This window comes from Dama dama, chromosome 1, assembly GCF_033118175.1.
Source record: "Dama dama isolate Ldn47 chromosome 1, ASM3311817v1, whole genome shotgun sequence".
Classification (NCBI taxonomy): Eukaryota; Metazoa; Chordata; class Mammalia; order Artiodactyla; family Cervidae; genus Dama; species Dama dama.
In genome coordinates this window covers 50,277,859-50,299,047 of record NC_083681.1, presented here as the reverse complement: position 1 = coordinate 50,299,047, position 21,189 = coordinate 50,277,859, and the positions used below count along the sequence as shown (strand labels likewise).

At 36.8% G+C, this 21,189-nt stretch overlaps 1 protein-coding gene and 1 pseudogene across 1 annotated transcript in view; both read left to right on the top strand.

The window, feature by feature from the left end:
* Positions 1-21,189, top strand: part of RRM1 (ribonucleotide reductase catalytic subunit M1) — a 38,900-nt gene that overhangs the window by 6,158 nt on the left and 11,553 nt on the right. Inside the window, exons 2-12 of the mRNA XM_061148930.1 lie at positions 305-393; positions 3,692-3,869; positions 4,999-5,099; positions 6,836-6,895; positions 7,757-7,796; positions 8,043-8,205; positions 12,915-13,056; positions 14,825-14,908; positions 16,015-16,176; positions 16,540-16,619; positions 19,208-19,409. Of these exons, the coding sequence (XP_061004913.1) occupies positions 305-393; positions 3,692-3,869; positions 4,999-5,099; positions 6,836-6,895; positions 7,757-7,796; positions 8,043-8,205; positions 12,915-13,056; positions 14,825-14,908; positions 16,015-16,176; positions 16,540-16,619; positions 19,208-19,409 (1,301 nt within the window). The remainder of the gene's footprint in view (positions 1-304; positions 394-3,691; positions 3,870-4,998; positions 5,100-6,835; positions 6,896-7,756; positions 7,797-8,042; positions 8,206-12,914; positions 13,057-14,824; positions 14,909-16,014; positions 16,177-16,539; positions 16,620-19,207; positions 19,410-21,189) is intronic.
* Positions 16,632-19,200, top strand: LOC133060944 (transcriptional enhancer factor TEF-4-like; annotated as a pseudogene).

The window sequence follows — 21,189 nt, the reverse complement described above, 5'->3', positions numbered from 1 at the left end:
AAGTTTTAAAGAATAATTATGCCTGTCATTTGGGACAAGGGTTGGGGGGGAACAGATCATTTGGGAAATTTATTGCAAGAATCCATCTGATATGTAATGTAAGGGAAGACTCAGTATAGAGTCTCTCCTTTTTGAAGATGAAAATATAATCTCTCAATGAATCTCTTTGGGGTCTGAGTCTTTTATCTGCAAAATAGCATTTCATTTTGGCCAGTTTAAAAAGTTCACATGCTGATTATGTTTGATTCTGTGGCATTGCTGTGTTAGTAAGTGCTAATACGAATTGTATGGTTTGATTCTTTAGATGGCCGCCAAGAGCGAGTTATGTTCGACAAAATTACATCCCGAATCCAGAAGCTTTGTTATGGACTCAATATGGACTTTGTTGATCCTGTAAGTAAATAGGATTTATATCTTGGGTTGCTTGTTTCATGTGATTCCATTTACTTGTCTCTTATCTTTTCCCCTTCACTCTCTTGTTATATATACATATTCTGGTTTGGTATTCTCTTACAGCCTTGGATGTAAAATGTGAATTTATTGTTTAAAACTTTTTTTATTCTGGGAATTCCCTGACGATCCAGTGATTAGGACTCTGGGCTTTCACTGCTGTGGCCTGGGTTCAGTTCCTAGTTAGGGAACTTAGGGAACTAAGATCCCACAAGCCATGTGGCATGGCAAAAAAGCAAAACAAAAAGACAACAAGCAAACAAGAAACTCACTTTTTCCCCTAAATTTTGGTCTGTGCTGTGAGTTCTGACTTCTTAGAGAACTATAAAGCTGAGAAAAGAGGAAAACTTGATATTAACATTTCAGTTAGGGGCTTCTTTGTTAGGGAAAAATTTATTTTATTTTTATTTTATTTTATTAGGGAAAAATCTATCATAAAACTTGTTTGAAATTGTGGTCATTTGGGTAGAAGTTGGTTTGAAATTTGCTTTTTTGTTATCCATACAGAAGGGATACATTAAAGTAATATAGAGTTCACAGCCAACCTTTAAATTCAGGAGAGCCATAAGCAAGTTGCTCTGCTTTTCTCCTCAGCTTCTGTAACTCCTCTACTCTAGATCTTCAGCATCTCTTATCTAGACTGCTGTCCGTAGTGGTCTCTAAAGTGTCCTCCAGGTCTTCCTCACCTTGCCATCTTCCAATCCGGATTCCACATGACTTTCAAAATGATCTTACTAAATAGAGTCTCTAATAATCTTTTTTCTTAAAACCCATATTGCCCCATCCTTATTTAGATATTTTATCTATATTACTACCCTGAATAGTCATTGAAAGGAGTGATGCTGACACTGAAGCTCCAATACTCTGACCACTTGATTCTAAGAGCTGACTCATTGGAAAAGACCCTGATTCTGGGAAAGATTGAGGGCAGGAGGAGAAGGGGGTAACAAATGATGAGATTGTTGGATGGTGTCACTGGCTCAATGAACATGAGTTTGAGCAAACTCTGGGAGATGGTGAAGGACAGGGACGTCTGGCACGCTGCAGTTCATGGGGTCGCAAAGAGTCGGATATGACTTAGCGACTGAACAACAACAACATCTGTATTACTGTAGCACTTGCACTGGCCTCATAGCTTTAATCACCTAGTATAGAATTTATATGTTCCTATCCTCCCTAGAATTGTTGGGGAGGTCTGTATCTTGTTCTTGTGATATCCACAATGCTTAACACATACATAATTAGATGCTTGATAAATATTGAATTGACCAAATAGTTGAAATAATTTTATACAGCTTTAAGATATATTTATTATCATTTCCCTTTTACATTTAGAATACTACACAATAATTAGAATACTAAAATATTAGAGTTGGGACAAACCTGAGAGATCATCTTATTTTATCTCCCTTGTTTTATAGGTAAGAAAGGTTCAAAGAGAAGGGGGGGGGGTGATTGTACAAATGAGTGGAGTGTAGGAAGAAGAATATTGGTATCTTGACAGGTATCTTGACTCCTAGGTGTTCTGTTGCCACTTGCATACATTTCAGAGTGCAAGGGTGCTGGAGCCAACATGAGCGTTCTAGGGTAGATGAATAAATCTGGATGCTTTAAATCTGGAGTGGTTATTAGCACACGGATGTTGTTTTATTCTGAGTTCTGATTACTTGCCTTGTAGCACCAGAAAGTGTATAGAAGACTTCACTACTCTTTTACTGAACATGACTTACCTGCTGAGAAGAAAGTGATCAGAAGAAACTTGAGTTTAGGTCTAACATGTAATTGGGATAAATTTTAAACTAGTAATTACACTTTTTTTTTGTTTTTTTGAGAGGGGCATGCTTTGGTCAACTGGGAAATGGCATTCATTTTCTGTTGGATTAATTTTTTTTACCTTTGCGGCCACACAGCTTGTGCAACCTTAGTTCCCATCAGGGATTGAACCCCTGCAGTGGAAGCTCAGAGTCCCAACCACTGGACATTCAAGGAATTCTCTAATCTGTTCTTTTTTTTTTTTTTTTAAGACTCAGTAAATACATACATATATACAACTTAGATTGGTGTGCTGCAGTTCATGGGGTTGCAAAGAGCCGGACACAACTGGGTGACTGAACAGCAGTAACACACAACTTAGAATTTGTCTTTCTTGACTTGGGCATTGTATATTTTAAAAAGGGGTGCCTCTTACAGTATGGTCTTGAAAACAGTGAAATGTAGTGAGGTTGAATGGGATATGGAGCCAGAAGACTTAGACATTAAAAACCTTGGGCAAGTCCCAGTAACCTGGTTCCTCATGTAAAGTGGTGATAATTATAATACCCATCTCACAGGTAATTGTGAAATGTCAGAGAAGCTTATGAAAGTTGAGATATTTTGTGAAGTGTTAAGTGAAGTGAAGTGAAAGGCGTTCAGTCATGTCCGACTCTTTGTGACACCACAGACTGTAGCCCACGAGGCTCCTCTGTCCACGGAATTCTCCAGGCAAGAATACTGGAGTGGGTTGCCATGCCTTTCTCCAGGGGATCTTCCTGAGCCAGGGATGGAGCCTGCATTGCAGGCAGATTCTTTACTGTCTGAGCTACCAGGGAAGCCATTCACACCAGGGAGGTGTTAAAGAGTAGCCATTAAATTATCTAACGGCTCAGTCCCAATTCTAACTTACAGTTTCATTTCCTTTCACTACACTGATTAAAGTTTTAATCAGTTATTTAGATCAGTTAATTAGATTTGTTTGCTTTCCTGTACTTGTCCTTAGGAATAATTGGGGGAAAATAGGTAAGTATATGGCCTGAACCATGATTACATACAGAAAATTTGAATGAAAGATGGGAAAATACTTACAGAAAAATTTGTCTGTTTTCAGCTGTTTCCCTATGTGTCTGTTAATCTTTGTGAAGCTCTACTTAGATTTTAAAACTAACTTCCTTCTTTTTTTCACTCCTTGCTCCCTTGCCCACTCCCTGCCTTTCTCCCCTCTCTTCTCTCCCTCCCCGCTCCCTCCCTCTTTCCTTCTTTCTTTGGACGCTTCATTGTATATGTAGTATGCATTTTCTGGCAGCTCTATTCACTTATGAAGTCTCGTTACTAAATTTTCCACAGTGTACAATTCTGAAAGATGATTTTTCATAAAAGGAAATTGTCTTTTATTTTGATATAAATTTGATTGTTTTCTTCATTGCTCTTTTAAGGAAGATGTTGGTTCCTGGAAAAACACAAGTAATTCTTAGCTTTACTTTTATAGGCTCAGATCACCATGAAAGTAATCCAAGGCTTATACAGTGGGGTCACTACTGTGGAACTGGATACTTTGGCTGCTGAGACAGCTGCAACCTTGACTACCAAGCACCCTGACTATGCCATCCTGGCAGCAAGGATTGCCGTCTCTAACTTGCACAAAGAAACCAAGAAAGTATTCAGTGGTGAGTCTAGAAGAAAAAGAAAGAATTTAGTATTTTCAGAAAATGTAAAAGTGAACTAGAATGAAACTTTGAGTATCGAAAGAAAAGTTACATCTTGTTTGAAAAAGGGAACTGTGCAAGTTGGTGGCAGAGGGAGACTAGAACTTCCTGTTTCTTCATGCGGCTCATCTGCTGCGTGGAAAGGTCAATGAAAACTTTTCTTTATCTTTTTGTTCTCTCTCTATTTTTTTGTTTTTTGAAGCCCCTCTTTAGATGCTTGGTGGTGGCGTGGTTGGAAAAAAATAATATTTATTGATAATTCCTAGGTTAAACAAAATGTTACAGTCAGTCTTTTGTCACCATTAGTTATCACTCCCATTTTACAGTTCAGAGAATGTGGGCAAAAGAAGGTTAAATAATTTGTTAAGTATATAAAAAGGGATATGTAAGAAGTCAGCTGGTAGACTGAGAGTAGAAATCTTTTGGCTCTCAATTCCAGATCTTTTATGTGGGACTTTAAACATTATATCTCCCTCTTCAGTAGATTTGTAAGAGTAAAGCTATCAGATCTTCCAAAATTGATCTATGGATTCAAGTCAGTGTCAGAATGCCAGCTTTGTATGTGTCTGTATTATATATAAACACAGAGGACCAAATATCTGCTATGATGTCTGAAAGAGAGAGAGCTTATTACTCAATGTGCATTTGTAGAAGTAAAATCCTTGAGATGATAGATTTTGAATTTTAGGTTGAGTTTCTGTTTTGTTAGGGTAAAAGAAAACTTGAGATTATAATTTATGCTTTTCTTTATTTTCACCTAAAAAGTCCTTAATGGGGTAAGGTGTGAGAATCATCTGGCAGTCTTTTTCAGACTGTAAGAGCATATGCTTACTCCAACTCTAGAAAGTTTCTAGAAAGTTTCTAGAAAGTTTCTAGAAAGTTTCTTTAAGGGTTTCCTTATTTTACTTATGTAAGTTTCTGTGTATATTTATATAACATGTTTTTGTCCATTGAGCACTCTCTTTGCCAGGTACTAAGGTGAGTTCGGATGAAAGACAGTTGAGAACCAGTGTTTTAAATTGTTAACCTGAAGATTGAATTTGCTGTTAAGTGATTTTGGTATTTTAATTTTCTGTTGTTTTGTTTTTAGATGTAATGGAAGACCTCTTCAACTATATAAACCCACACAATGGCAAACACTCTCCCATGGTGGCCAGGTCAACATTGGATATTGTTTTGGCAAATAAAGATGTATGTATAATACTTTCATGGTGAAAAATTTTTTATAGGTTGTTTTTTTAAGGCAATGAACACATTTTTAAAAATTTAAACACTATGATAAGAGATAGAGGTAAAAAGTAATTCTCCTTCTCTGAATCATGGTTTTCTTGTCTAGAAAGAATAGCACTTTGTCATTTTAAAATGTATTTTTCCCAGAATTGTTCTGTAACACATGGTGTGTGTGCATTTATTTTCCCTTTTAGTGGTAATGTACTGTGCATACTATTCTTTCTAATATTTTTTCACTTACAGGTATATCTTAGAGATAGTTCTTTATTAGCATTTATGAATTTACCTTATTCTTTCTAACACCTGCATAGCATTCTATCCTATAGCCATATCATCATTATATATATATGTAAGAATTGCTTCAGTGATGAATATTTGTTTTCCATTTATCGCTGCAGTCAGTATTCTCATATGGTAGTACGTTGCTCATAGATGAGTATATTGGTGAGGTAAATCTCTTAAGTGGAATTGCTGAACTAAAAAGTATGTGCATTCAAAATTTTGGTAGACATTGCCAAACTGACTTCCAAAAAGATTGCTCAGGTTAAATTTTGGAAGATCTTCTTGCTCAGCAACTTAAAGATTATCCATTTGTGTTCCTACATCCCAAAGGACAGGGGGAAAGATGGGTAGATCCAGCCAGCCCTTTTGCACACAGAATTTATTTACCATGCATATCTGCACAGATTAGAAATCAGTTTAACTGTAGGTAATAGAGTGATTAGTTGGCTATCTCTAAATATGTTTCTGATATTAAAGAGACTGAGAGAAAACTGAGTGAGTTGTTTGTGTATTTGTGTGTATAATCTTGAAGACAGGTGAGAAACAAAAATAAATGATATAAAAAACCTGTATCTAAAATATAAATTTTGATAATCGAGTTTCTCAGTTCTCCATTAGTCATGCAAAGCCCCTGCCTGCCTTGGCAACAAAGATGCCCTTAAAAGTTTTAAGAGAAAGAGAGGAATTTTGTATAGATTTTTCTGGTCCTTGGACATGGATCCTTATATGGAAACACTGATAGTATTTTGAAAAATTGGCTCTATGTTCTTCTATCCAAAATGCTTCTTTGTACCTAATTGCTTTGTTTTCCTTTAAATGGCTTTATAGCCTACATAAGCTCTGTAGCAATGGCCAGTTCTGCTTTAAAACATCACTGTCACAGTAATATTTTGTTTAAAATCTGTTAAAGGACTATGGATTTGATTAGCCTTAGAATTAATGTAATTGTTTATCATAAAGTATGTACAGTTTAAAATGGAAAATAAAGATATGTATTAGTATTTATATGGCTCCAATACTTTTGGATTAATAGCTAATCTAAAAACATGTTTTAGGATGATAATATAGTCCCTTTTATACTCATATTCTTTCCCTTTTTATAGATACTGTAAACACAATAGGGAAAGTTTGGAAAGTCACATTTATGTTTTTACTTATGTACAACTTATATGTTTTCGTCTAGTCTTTTAATGTATGTGTTTTTAAACCTAGTTAGGATACTCAATTTATATAATTTTTTTCCTTAACATTAGGCATGGATTTCTATTCTACAACAAAAATACTTAGTGTTATCTCTTGTATCCTGTAACAATTTTAGTTCTGAAATCAGGGCTGAAAGGTAACAAATTTTGTGAAAATAAGTGTAATTATCTTAATTATGGGTTTTTGTTTTTTTTTTTTTAAACCTTCATCAGCGCCTGAATTCTGCAATTATCTATGACCGAGATTTCTCTTATAATTACTTTGGCTTTAAGGTAAATAATGGGTTTCAAATAAGTGGGAATTCCTTCTTCAATTAGGAAATACAGGTTTTTGTTTATGTTTTAGTGATATAATTATAAAGGTAGTAATTTGTTGGGAGTTGGGATGGTCCTGAGGGATTAGTGGGGTTAGGATAGTGGTGATTGTTTGAATTAACGAAAGATAGCTTATTCATTTGCAGTTTTCAAATTTTCCAAATAGTATTTCTGGATACCTGTGGAGTTATGCAGGTGATTTGCCAGAATGATTCAATATTATTCTGTTTATGCAACAACTATTTATTGAATTCCTACTATGTGCCAAGTGGTTTTCTAGGTACTTTTGTGTTGATAAACAGTGTTATGTAGTGATTGAGAATGTGAATGCTGATGTCAGACCACCTAGGTTCAAATCATCGCTTCATTTCTTATTAGCAAGGTACTTAATCCCTTTGTCCTTCAGTTTTCTCATCTTTAGAATGGGGATAATAATAAAATTTCAATATCAAATGCTCTTGAAGTTTAAGTGAGTGTGTATATGTTGCTTTGGTCAGTACCTAGCCTGTTATAAGCATTTTATAAATGTTAATGATATGAACCATTATGATATAATGAATACCACAACTTCTGCTATGAACATTATACATATTAATGTAGAGTTGGCTTTTTCCAGAAATTTTTAGGCATTCTTTTCCAAAAAAATAGTCAATTGATAATGTTCTAAGCTAAAACTAGTAAATCTAAATATGATTCTTGTCATTTAAGATTATTTTAAAAACTGAGTAGATTTAAATAGTTGCATATTGTGAATGATATATCTACTATGTCTTTAAAAACTATGCTCTGGAAGCTTTTCAGTTGTTTTGCTTTTTCTAGACACTGGAGCGATCCTATTTGTTGAAGATCAATGGGAAGGGTGAGACATGAATGTGTTTGTGTGTTATATTTTTTGTTCATTATATTGAAAATAGAACTTTAAGCTGTTTGTCTTAACATTTCTATTTAAACTCTAACTAACACTTTAAACTTTAGGTTTAGTTTATGAATAATTTTGCTGCTTATTGGTATAAAAATTTTTAAATTGTCTTTTGCTGTTCCTTTTTTTAGGCTCAAGTACATATCTCAGCCTAGTTTTCATGTGAAAAATTTCTCTTGTTTTTAGTGGCTGAAAGACCACAGCACATGTTGATGAGGGTATCTGTGGGGATTCACAAAGAAGATATTGATGCTGCTATTGAAACATACAACCTTCTTTCTGAGAAGTGGTTTACCCATGCCTCTCCCACTCTGTTCAATGCTGGTACCAACCGCCCACAGCTTTCTAGGTATGTGTCATCTATAGTCACTTTTAACATTCTAAAACGCTTTTGACTAGGGAAATAAACCTTGACCTGAAGAAACTAGATAGTTCATCACATAAAAATTAATTTGATAAACATTTAATCATTAAATGAGATCTACTTTCTGGAAAACTCTTATTGCATTGTGTAAACAAATTGATGAGAGACAAATGCCAGTAGTGAAATTTTAAGCTTGTTTCTGGTGATGGTTATACAACTCTGTAAATATACTAAAACCCATCAGCTGTACACTTTAAATGGGAAATTGTATGGTATGTGAATTATATCTCAATAAAGTATTTTCTGATAATAATTAGAGGATTCTAATAGTAGTCTGTATGAGAGAGTATGGTATTTTGGGTTAGGGAAGTGAAAGTAGAGATTGAGAGAAGTAGACTGATTCAAGAGATTTGGGAGGTAAAATTGATAGAATTGGTGATTTGAATATGAGTCAAGAGTGGTTCCTGAGTTATGGGTAAAGTAACAGATTTATTATGGTGTCATTTTCTGAGAAAGGAAACAGTGGAACAGAGTCCAGTAGTTTATTAAAAAAGAAAAAAGCTAATACACCCTAAGCAAGTTGGGTTATCTCAGGAATTCAAGGATATGCTAACATCAAAAACTGTATTAATGAAATTCACTGCCCTAACATTTTATGTTATTTAGTACTTTCATTAAAAAAATAGGAAAATAGATGTAGAAAATAACTTCCTTTCTTTGGTAAAAGATATCCACTAAAAACTTAGATCTGTTGGACCTGTTTTTAGCTTTGTAGTGGAGGCCTGAGCCAGCATTGTAATTGTAAGATAAGAAAAAAAATGGTTGGAAATGAGGGAATGAAACTAATGATTCCTTAAGAGCATCTACAGACAAGTTATTAGAGGTAAAAGGATTTCAGCAGAATGTGTGTGTGTGTGAATTGTTCAGTTGTGTCCGACTGTTTGCAGCCCCGTGTACTATAGCCTGCTAGGCTCTTCTGTCCATGGAATTCTCCAGGCAAAAATACTAGAGTGGGTAGCCATTCCCTTTTCCAGGGGATCGTCCTGACCCAGGGATCAAACCTGGGTCTCCCGCATTGCAGGCAGATTCTTTACCATCTGAGACACCAGGGAAGCCCTTCAGTAGAATATCTGGATATAAATTCAACAAAAATTAATTTATTGAATTTTTGTACTTTAGCTGCTAGAAAATTTAAGGAGCTTCTCTGGTGACTCAGTGGTAAAGAATTCGCCTGCCAATACAGAGGACGTGTGTTCAATCCCTGTGTTGGGAAGATCTGAAGAAGGATATGGCAACCCATTCTACTGTTCTTGCCTGTGAAATCCCATGGACAGAGGAGCCTGGTGGGCTACAGTCCATGGGGTTGCAAAAGAGTTGGACACAGCAACTAAAAAACAAAACCAAAAAAAGAAGATTTAAATTTTAAAATGTATAATACTGGAAGGTACTCAGGAATAAATCTATTGAAAGGTGTGTAAGGCTTTTAAGGAAAAAATTCTAAAACGTAATTGAAGGATGTTATAAAACAAATCAAGAGTGATCATATGTTTATAAATGGATTTAATAACAATGTCAGTTTTTCCCAAGTTAATCTACAGATTCAGTGTAATTCCAGTCAGAATTTTAACATGCAGATTCCAAAATTTATGTGGAGGAGCAAATGGCTAAGAATAATCTAATGCTCAAATACACCAGACCTAATCCCTGAAATTTACAAATGTTACCTTATAAGGAAAAACAGTCTTTCAGGTATGATTAAGAAAGATCTAATTTTCAAATAATGCTTTTAATTATTTAGCTTAGAGTATCCACATAACAGAAACTGACAAATCCATGTTGTTATTTAGTCAGATAGTTGTTTCTGACACTTTTGCAAATCCATGGACTGTGGCCCACCAAGCTTCTCTGTCCATGGTATTTTCCAGGCAAGAATATTGGAGTAGGTTGTCATTTTCCCCTTCCAAGAAAGATCTTGACATAGGGAGATTATCCCAAATTATTCAGGTGGGTCCTGAATCTAATAAAAAATATCCTTATAAGACAGAGGCTAAGGGAAATACAAGACATACAGAAGAAAAGAAGGCAGTGTGTAGATAGAGACAAATTGGAGTGAGGTAGCTATAAGCAAAGGAGGCCAGAAGCTGGCTCCTTTAGGAATGTTCTCCACTAGAGCCTCTGAAGGATTTTGGCCCAGTGAAACTGATGCTGAGCTTCTTACCTCCTAAGCTGTGAGAAAATTAATTTCTATTTTAAGCCACCAAGTTAGTGGCATTTGTTAGGGCAGCCACAAGAAATTAATATAAATAGCAAGATAGTTTTGAAGAAAAAGTCCTGCTAGATTCAAGACTACTATAAAGCTATGTTTATCTATCCTAGAGTAAATACCCTACTTTGTGGATTATATGAGAATTTGATGAATAATAGATATCATTGTATTTCATTGGGGAAACAGTGCTAGGAAAATTGGTTATCCTATAGGGAAATGTATAATTAGATTTCCTTTCTTCATGTCATATACAGAAATAAATTCAAGAGAAAAATTTAAATATGAAAGTAAAATCTTTTAGAAGAACATGTAGAGAAAATAAATATTTTCCTCCCCAGCTTTTTAATATGAATTTCAAACATTCAGAAAAATTTGAAGAAAAGGAGTGAACTTCACTCATATACCCATTTATGCCTAGATTTTAAAAATTACTGATATTTTGTCATATACATGTATTTTTTATTTTTGTCTTGAAAATTAAAAATATTTTTGGCTAAGTCATTTGACAGTGAGTTTCAGATGTCATAACTATCAACCTATATCTTGATAGTATATATATGACCTCAGAGGAGTTTCTTAAAATAGATATAATAAGCAGACAACATAAAGGAAAAATTGACTATATTAAAACTTTAAACTTCGGCAAACCAAATACAGTGAAAAAGGTTTCAGACGGTGAGAGGAAACTTGCAATGTATGTTAACTGTTGAGAGATTATAAGAAAAAGACACAAAACCAAGTAGAAACATGGGCTAATTTGTAGAAGAAACTGATTAGTCGATAAACAGATGAGATGATGATAAACTTTGCTTTTAATTAAGAAAGTGAAAGTTAACATCATAATGAGATATTTCATACCCAACAGATTGATACAAGTTAAAAGGCTGATGAACTAAGTATTGGTTAGCATGTGGGCATGCTCATGCATTGATTGATAGAGTATACTTACCCATTCACTTGGAGAATCTTTAGTAAAGTGGAACACATGCATATCTTTTGACTCAAATTCCTTTCCTAAGTTTACACCCTATAGACAGTCCTTAGATATAAACACAAGGAGATATGTTTAAAAACTTCCACAAGAGCATTGTTTAGAATAGCAAACAAGTTGGAAATAATCTAAATGTCCCCCAGCAGGCAAATGGATATTGGTATATTCATACAATGGAATACCTTACAGCAAACTATTCCTATATGTATCAGTAGGAATGACTCTCAAACAATACTGAGTTAAATAAAAGCGGGTTGCAGAAAGATAGTATGAAACCAGAAATTTTTTTAAAATGTGGAACATATGTAAATGCTAAAGGAACGTAGAAAGCATGGAAACAGCATATATTTGTTATATATATATATATATTATATATTAGGTTATATTTGTAGCATCAAATTTCTTGGGGCAGATGGTAAGTACAAAGTATATGTTATAAATTCTCTATTATTTCTGAATGTCTGAATATTCAATAGAAAAAGTCAAAAGATAAAGTCTATTTGTTTGGATGAATATTAAAGTTGGTAAAAGGGATCATTGGTAGAATAAGGGTCCTGGAGTTGGAGGATGAGATCCAAATCACAGGTAGATGGATTGTCTTCAAAAAAGACTGTAAGGGAGCTAAATTTTGATGGACATATCAAATTTGGCTCATTATTGGTTTGGTGGTTATTTATTTCATGATGCTTTTGAACTGTGGTGTTGGAGAAGACTCTTGAGAGTCCCTTGGACTGCAAGGAGATCCAATCAGTCCATCCTAAAGGAAATCAGTCCTGGGTGTTCATTGGAAGGACTGATGCTGAAGCTGAAACTCCAATACTTTGGCCACCTCATGCGAAGAGTTGACTCATTGGAAAAGACCCTGATGCTGGGAGGGATTGGGGGCAGGAGGAGAAGGGGACAACAGAGGATGAGATGGCTGGATGGCATCACCAACTTGATGGACATGAGTTTGAGTAATCTCCAGGAGTTGGTAATGGACAGGGAGGCCTGGCGTGCTGCGATTCATGGGGTCGCAAAGAGTCAGACATGACTGAGCGACTGAACTGAACTGAACTGAACTTTTCTTGGCTTGAAAAGATGTTAAGTATGCTTAGGAATTTACATCAGAAAATGTTATAATGGCACATTTGTAATCTGGTGAATAGGTAAGCTAATATTTTTACCTATCCCTAAGACTTTTATGTAGGCTCAGCATCTAGGGTAGACGGCAAGATGATTTTAAAACAATGTATATTGATATGTTTTATTGTGTCATATCCAGTGAAGGTTTTGGTTCTTTTTCCTTCTAAAAACATTAAAAAAAATTTTTTTTTCTTCTAAAAAAATTGTAAGTTTGAGATCATTTATTTGCCTAACTTACTCTCTTTGAATTATATAGTTGTTTTTTGACTCTCCTTCATTTCCTTGCTGAGTTGTGACTTTTTCCCCCTGTAGCTGTTTCCTTCTGAGTATGAAAGATGATAGCATTGAAGGCATTTATGACACTCTAAAGCAGTGTGCATTGATTTCCAAGTCCGCTGGCGGAATTGGTGTTGCTGTGAGTTGTATTCGAGCTACTGGCAGCTACATTGCTGGGGTAAGCTGCTGTTGTGTCACTAAAAATATGTGGGCTAGAGGGATTCAAGTCCATAAACAACCAGGGTTGTGGTTGAGAGGGCATTTGCGGGAGCGTGGGAAAACTGGATCTCTGTTAATTACTAGCTGGCTGTGCAACTTAGAATGAGTGATTTCACTACTTCTATCTTATTAGAGGTTGATTAGATGGGCTCTACGGTCTTTTTTAGCTCGGATTTTGGAATTCTGATTTACTTTAGCAATAACAATAATATTAACAGCTTTTATTATTCATTGCTTACTATATGCTAAATGTTATAAAAGTTTTATGTGAATTACTACAACCTTATGAGATAGATAGATATTACAAACACAATAAACTTTACTCCTTACAGTAACTTTGTGAGTATGGTCACTGTTGTCTTCATTTTACAAGTGAGGAAGCTGAAGCTTACAAAGTTAAATTTCTTCCATAGATTAGTCATTTAATATGTGATAGAGCCAGGATTCAAGCTTAATCATTAATACTTTATGAAGTAAATTTCAGCTCTTTTAGCTCACTGTTGACTGAGAGTCAAGATCATGGTTTTGGGTGGAATCTTAAAAATAATGCAAATGGATGTGTATGCATGACAGAAACAGACTCATAGATAAAGAAGACAAACTTGTGGTTATCAAACGGTCAGGGAAGCAGGGAGTGACAAATTAGGGATATGGCATTAACTAATATATAAACTACTATATATAAAATATTTAAGCAGCAAGGATATACTGTATAAAATAGGGAATTATACCCATTATATTGTAATAATGTATAATAGACTATAATATGCTGAAATCCCATTCAGTATAAAATGGCATTAACTAATATATAAACTACTATATATAAAATATTTAAGCAGCAAGGATATACTGTATAAAATAGGGAATTATACCCATTATATTGTAATAATGTATAATGGACTATAATATGCTGAAATCACATTCAGTATAAAATACTGAATCATTATGCTGTATACCTGAAACTAATAACAATATTGTAAATCAACCATACTTCAATTTAAAAAACAAAAGAAAAAAAAGTAATGATTTTGAGTAAGACCTGGATTTAAATCCTGTCTCTACTAATTACTAGTAGTGTGGCCTAGTGCAAGTTATTTTACTTCTCTGAGTTTGTCTCCTCTATAAGGTGAAGAAAATATCTCACTCTATAGAAAGAGAGTCCAAAAGAAAACCATTCTGTTATGTGGTTTTCATTATCTTTCTAGGCTGCTTAAAGGCTTGCCTTGGGTTAGAATGATTATTTTAAAAATTTGATAGGTATCTCATCTTCATTCTAGAATTTATTTATTGGAGAATCTCCATTTGCCTTATTGTCTTAATTTATCCACTGCATATAAATCAAGGTGATTTATATCACCTTGAATTCTTTTGGGAAAAATATACTGTAGTAGGGTTTTTACTCTACCCAAAGTATTTCATTATATGATGACCTTTTGAAAGTATGGGGGTTTAAATTCAGCTATCCTGATTTTGGATTCATTTGACTTATAGTTGTTATTTCTTATCGTAAGCTAGAGATGCCATGAAATAATGTTGTACACATTTGTAATTTATTCCACAGTTTTATTTTATGTTGGGCATTATGTTTTCAAAGCAGAGGTAGAGATGGGGAGCAGATGAAGCTAGACTGGGAGAGAGTAATTTTCCTGCTGTTGACCCATTTTCTTCTTTTCATTGCTGACCCCCTCTTGCTCCTCCAGATGCCTTTATCCTGTTTTCTTTTTCAGACTAATGGCAATTCCAATGGTCTTGTACCAATGCTGAGAGTATATAACAACACAGCTCGATATGTGGATCAAGGTGGAAACAAGGTATGCTTTGTGATTGAAAGTCCTAGAGTCCTGGAGATCAGAACTGAAAATCTCATAGTTATAATAAGATAGCTCACTGTGTATGTTTCTAACAACTGTTTTTTTCCACTTTTATGATCAATATAATGTGTATAATTTTTACTTATTTTAAAGTATAGACACTTGAAGTATAGTTTGATGATTATATACTTGTGTAATCACACCAGTCAAGCCATAGAACATTGCCACACCAATGTGTTTCCTTTGAATTAATCATCCATCACTCCTACACATACATACTTTATCCTTGGCTCCAGGCAGCCAGTGATCTGGTTAGCTTTCTTACAAGACAGTTTATTTGCAAAGAATCTCTAAAGTAGTGACTCATATTGATACCTTGGAGGAGGGCATGGCAACCCACTCCAGCATTCTTGCCTGGAGAATCCCCATAGACATAGGAGCCTGGCAGGCTATAGTCCATGGGGTCGTAAAGAGTTGGACATATCTGAGCGATTAAGCACATATTGATACCCAACCTTGAAAAGGGGTTGTAATATGTTTTCTAGGTTTTTATTTAAAAAAAAAAAGAAAGACAAAAAGCAAAACTTGACCTGTTTTTTAGAGGGAAAATAGAGAGTATTGGGCCATTTTTCCAATGTTATCAGCAGGATACTTTGCAGCCATCTAGCCCATCTAATGGAATCTGTGAGGACCTTGATAAGACATACCACCTTTTTGTGATCTTTAGTAAAAGCACAACTTATTGTCAAAGTTAAAGCAATTTTTTGGGCTTTACATACATGTCACAGAGTGTAAAGTGAGTTGCATGACAGCTGAAGAGGAAGCTCCATCTCTTGTTTACTGTTTCACGTTGGATAAATTATTTATTCTTTCTTGTTCTACATTTTCTTTGTGTTAATTGTTCTTTTTTACACAGGGCCTTTTCTTAGGATCGTAAGAAAAATACTACTACTTTATATTTTTATAGTACTTTTATTTGTATTATATCATGTAATTCATTAATTGTAGTGAAGATCCAAGAAGATATTATTGAAGTGCTTTGGAAAATATGAAGTTCCTTTATTTCATTCTGATTCTGAAAAGAATGATGATTTATTTACCGTTAGCGACCTGGGGCATTTGCTATTTACCTGGAACCTTGGCATTTAGACATCTTTGAGTTCCTTGATTTAAAGAAGAACACAGGAAAGGAAGAGCAGCGTGCCAGGGACCTTTTCTTTGCCCTTTGGATTCCAGATCTCTTCATGAAGCGAGTGGAGACTAATCAGGTGAGAGATAGGTACTTGTTAGTAATAACAACTTGATTCATATGAGTTTTCTCCTCAGTCATCTTAAATCATGCTTAGGAAGAATCTACCTATATGTTATGCAACAGCAAGGCATGTTGAGCAAGAAATGCCATTCTCGCCTTCTTGGATTTTTATTCTCTAAAGCAGATGCTCTAAATGCTTGAGAAGTCATGAACAAATAGGCAGAACTAGATGTTTGGACTTGAGCCTAAATATTATTTCTGAAGCAGAATTTTAAGACAGTCTATGGAGGCCACCCTTTCCCTTGCAGTATTCCTAATGGACCATGTGTGATTGGTTATTTGCAGTTTCTTATAGTTGGTACTCTTCTTCCCTTTGCAGGACTGGTCTTTGATGTGTCCAAATGAGTGTCCTGGTCTGGATGAGGTCTGGGGAGAAGAATTTGAGAAGCTATATGAAAGGTATGGGAAAAATACAAAAGTAATAATGTTTTAACCTTGTTTCTTTTATTTACAGGATGTAAATTTCAAAACTATGTCAATCATTAGCCAGTTTCTAGGATTCTTCAGAAGCATCTAGAAGAGAATGTGACTAGTAATTTTGTTGTAGTGTGTTTTCTTCCTGAATCTTCACCAAAAGTTTGGTTTGTCTTTCTTAAAACTTTGGAGGGACTTCCCTGGCTGTCCAGTGGTTAAGACTCCACTCTACCACTGCAGGGGCCACAGGTTTGATCCCTGACTGGGGAACTAAGATCCAGCATGCTGCGTGGCGTGGCCAAAAACATTACTCATGACAAACCTACCCCGAGCCCCCTGGCCAGGATGCCCAGGTAGGGGAACACCCCCAATGGCAGTGGCTGGACAGGAACTACGGAAGGAAGCGAGGAGGGCAGTGAGGGGGTGGGGGGTGATGAGGGCCCTGACAGACGCAGAAGGTTTCTGGAGTACAGACATCGAGCAGAGCTTCCAGGAGGCCATGGCCACTTACCTACCCTGTGGCTAGCGGAAAATCCTGCTCAATGGAGGCAAGTTGTATGGTTGTGATAAACTGATTGCCTGCGACATCAAACTGAGAACGTGGAAGACCTAAACTCATAAACAGTCTCTAGTCATGTCCAGGCTTTGGCCCAAGGGAAATCTGGGGAAATCCAGTTGATGCTCAAGGCGCTGAATGTGGACCAGGTTTCCAAGGACAAGGCTTTCCAGACAATGACTACTGTGTCCTTTGCCCAGCTCATCTCAGCACCTTCCCTGCAGGCTAGACTGGGTCCCACCAGTCCTCAGGCCCCAGAACCTTTCCAGTTTTGGTCGGGGCTTCTGGGCCCTCCTGGAATGTTCCAGATGTGAAGCCTTTCTCAAAGACACTGTTCTCCTTGTCACTGACTCCTCCATCTACTGCTCTGCCAGGGTATGAGCTTCCCAAGCCCTCTCACCCCTTGCTTTGCCCCCACCTGCCACATCACCCCCAGCCTGGTAGGCTTGGGCTCTGGGCACTGCTCGGTCACAGCACCTATTTGTACACATCAGCCTGCACTCTGCCCCAACCCTGGAGTGCCCTGCCTTGAGAGTGTGGACATCTGACAGATCTATGACAAATTCCCTGAAAAAAGAGGGGCTATAGGAGCTGTATGACCGTGGGGCCACCCACACTTTCTTCCTGGTCAGGTTCTGAGTGGACCTGACCTAGGGCCCCAAGTGGTGAGGAGGTGGGGCCGCCGGCGGCAGCAGTGGCTTCTGTGGAGAGAGCAGCCTGTATGAGAGCCTGGAGCACATGACTCTCGCCTGTTCCTTCAAGGTCTACTCCTTTGGCAAGCAGGTGGTGGAGAAGGTGGAGATGGAACATGCCCTGCTGGAGGATGGGAGGTTTGTGTACCACATGTTGCACTCTCCCATGTGCAAGCACCTGGTGAATTTTCTGCACTAGCTGTGGCAGCTGCTGGAGCGCCATGTGATGAACAGCATCCTGGAGAACTTCACCATCCTCCAGGTGGTGACAACCAGAGACACCTAGGAACTGCTGCTTTGCACCACCTACATCTTCGAGGTTTTCACCAGTGAGCGGGGTGCCCAGCACCACATTTACCGCCTGGTTAGGGACTGAAGGGGGACCCCAGAAGTGGCTCCTCCCCAGAATACCCTCCTCTCAGGAAGGACCTCCAGCTTTCCTCTTACTTGGGGAGGGGCTGCTCCTTAAAAGCTGGGTTGTGAATTGAATGTGCTGGGACTGTGAGGAAAGGATGGATCCTGACGTTGGAACCTCACAGAGGTGTCTGAAATGAAAGAATACTCCAGAGCATTAGACACAGGGGGAACAGCACTGGTTCTGTCTCTGACAGGCACCCTCCCACTTTTCTGTTTTGGATGTTTTGGAGGGCCCCAGTTACACATTGGCTTGTCCCTCTGTTGGTCAGCGCCCTTCCTCTTCCCAGGCTGCCTCCGTACCACCCGCATCCCGTACCACCCGCATCCTGGTACCCTGATGATCGAATGTTGAAAGTTAACCCTTTCTGTGCAGTAGCAGACCAGCTGGGCCCTGGAAATATTTCTTTTTTAATATAACAAAAGATAATTATTTAAAAACAGAACAAAAATGTTTTGGACATGTAAATAGGTGTTCAAGTTAAATCATGTTTTTAATAGATCCTCTAAAAAATTATTGCAGAGTTATTTAGCAGGGTTATTGATGTGCTTTGTTATAAAGTACATTTGATGAAGCAAGTCATGCCTTTGTATTGTACACAGGAATTGAGAGCAACTGGGATGCAGGTGTCAGTAGTTCGTTAAGTAATAGCACCAGAGTACTGCTGTAGCTGGCACTATTTAACTATTTCAGTCTTTGTTCCTTTTTATTATGAAAGGTATTATTGATTTAGTGGGTCTGGCTTTAGCCATAGTAAAACGTGTATCATATTCCTAATTTTTTTCCCTTAGCAAAACTTAGTAAAAATTTAAGAGCTTTCAACATTTTATATTTTGGTGTTTCTCTTCATGTTGTCTGCAATAAAGATTTTCATAGGGAATATTAAAATAATACTAGCTTTGCCTTCCAGGTATGAGAAAGAAGGTCGTGTCCGCAAAGTTATAAAAGCTCAGCAGCTTTGGTATGCCATCATTGAGTCTCAGACAGAGACAGGTACCCCATACATGCTCTACAAAGATTCCTGTAATCGGAAGAGCAACCAGCAGAACTTGGGAACCATTAAATGCAGCAACCTGTGCACAGAAATAGTGGAGTATACCAGCAAAGATGAGGTAGGTCGAAAAACTTCTGTCTTGGGTACTGAGAGAAGAATCTTAGGAGTTTGTGAATTGTTTGTGAATCTCTAGCTTGGTTTCCCTTGAGTTGAGTGAAGGGAGTGTTCATAGCTTACTGTAAGCAGAAGGGCACTGAAATAGACAGATTATAAAGGAAGGAAGAGGTGTGATATGTGCCCTTAAAAATCTTTTAGTCTAAGCTATATAGAAAAGATTGTCGACTTTTTCTTACACACACATTGTTGTAATAATCTTTTCTTGAGAAAAATAGCAATACATAATTATTTAGGTTAGAGTGAGGACAAACACGGTAACGTGTTAGAGTGCACATTCAGTTTAAAGTATGTAAGCATGAGAGTCCTTTCAGTGAATGTGAGACAAAATTCTCATCTCAAATCTTTAAGGCCACTCACAGAAGAGGCAAGACAGGAAATGAGATGTAGATTTGGTTATTTTAAAAAGAAGTTTATGAAAAGGGTTTCTATTTGGGAAGAACCACCAGTATGACAGGTCAGACAAGGATAGGTTTTGTGCAGGGAGTGGAAAGTAAGTTTATTGTGATGGAGCAGATACATTAAGGTTTTTGACGTATGGAGGGATGGCTGTGGTTGAGGGAAGAGAGAAAGTACGTGAAAGCTGGCATATCTCAGACATATGAAAGCCCTTGTAGATTTCTGAAAGGAAAATAGCATTGCTAGGATGGGAAGGATACCTCTTCATTCTAGTTATAGAATGGCTTAGTGTGAGAAGCAGTTGTAGGTTACTTTATGGAGATTGTTGCATTAGTCAGATGACAGACTGTGTGGATATTGCATGTAAGCTATGAAAATGAGGAGGAAGGAAGAGATCCTGAATTCTAGGACCTAAAAACATGACAGATGAAAAGTCAAAGAAAATGGTAAGTGAGCTGAACATACTGCTGAGCTTGCAGTTTGATTTAACAAAGTTTACTGACCACCAAGCATGTGTAAGACGCTGGACGAGGTGCTCTGAAATATAAATGAATGTGGCTTAGTCCCTGCCCTCTAGAAACTTACAATTCAGTTGGAGGAAATTGACATATACTTATATTGTTACATAAGATAGACTGTATTACAGAGAATAAAATGACCTTTTTTAAAAACAAAAAATCAGATCATACCATTCTCTGCACAATACTTATCTTTGACTTTCCCACCCATCCAGAGTTTGTTCATTTTTTAAAAATTGAGATATAAGTCACATACCATAAATTTCGCCCTTCATGATTTTTTATTAGTATATTCACAAGGTTGTACAACTATCACTGATAACTAATTCTAGAACATTGTCATCACTCCAGAAAGAAACCTTGTACTTGTTAGCATTCACTTTCTGTTCCCCACTTCACCCAGCCCCTGGCAACACTAATCTATGTTATGTCTCTGGATTTGTCTGTTATGGGCATTCCATATGAATGGAATCATGTAATATTGGGCCTTTTGTGTCCGTTGTCCATGCTGTAGTATATATCATTACCTCATTTCTGTCCTTAACTGAGTATCCCACCTCACCTGTTCTTATTTTTCCCCTTGCTTACTGTACTCCAACCCTACTAATTTCATTACCATTTCTCAAACATATCAAGCATACTCCTGCTGCAGGAGTTTTGAGTGGTGAAATGCTCTTTTCCCCAGAGAGCCATGTGACTTGCTTTCTGACTTCTTCAGTTCTTTCTTCATATGTCACATTCTCAGTGGTGTCTCCCTTGATGACTCTATTGAAAAATGGCACTCCTTCCATCCTTAGCCCCAATTTC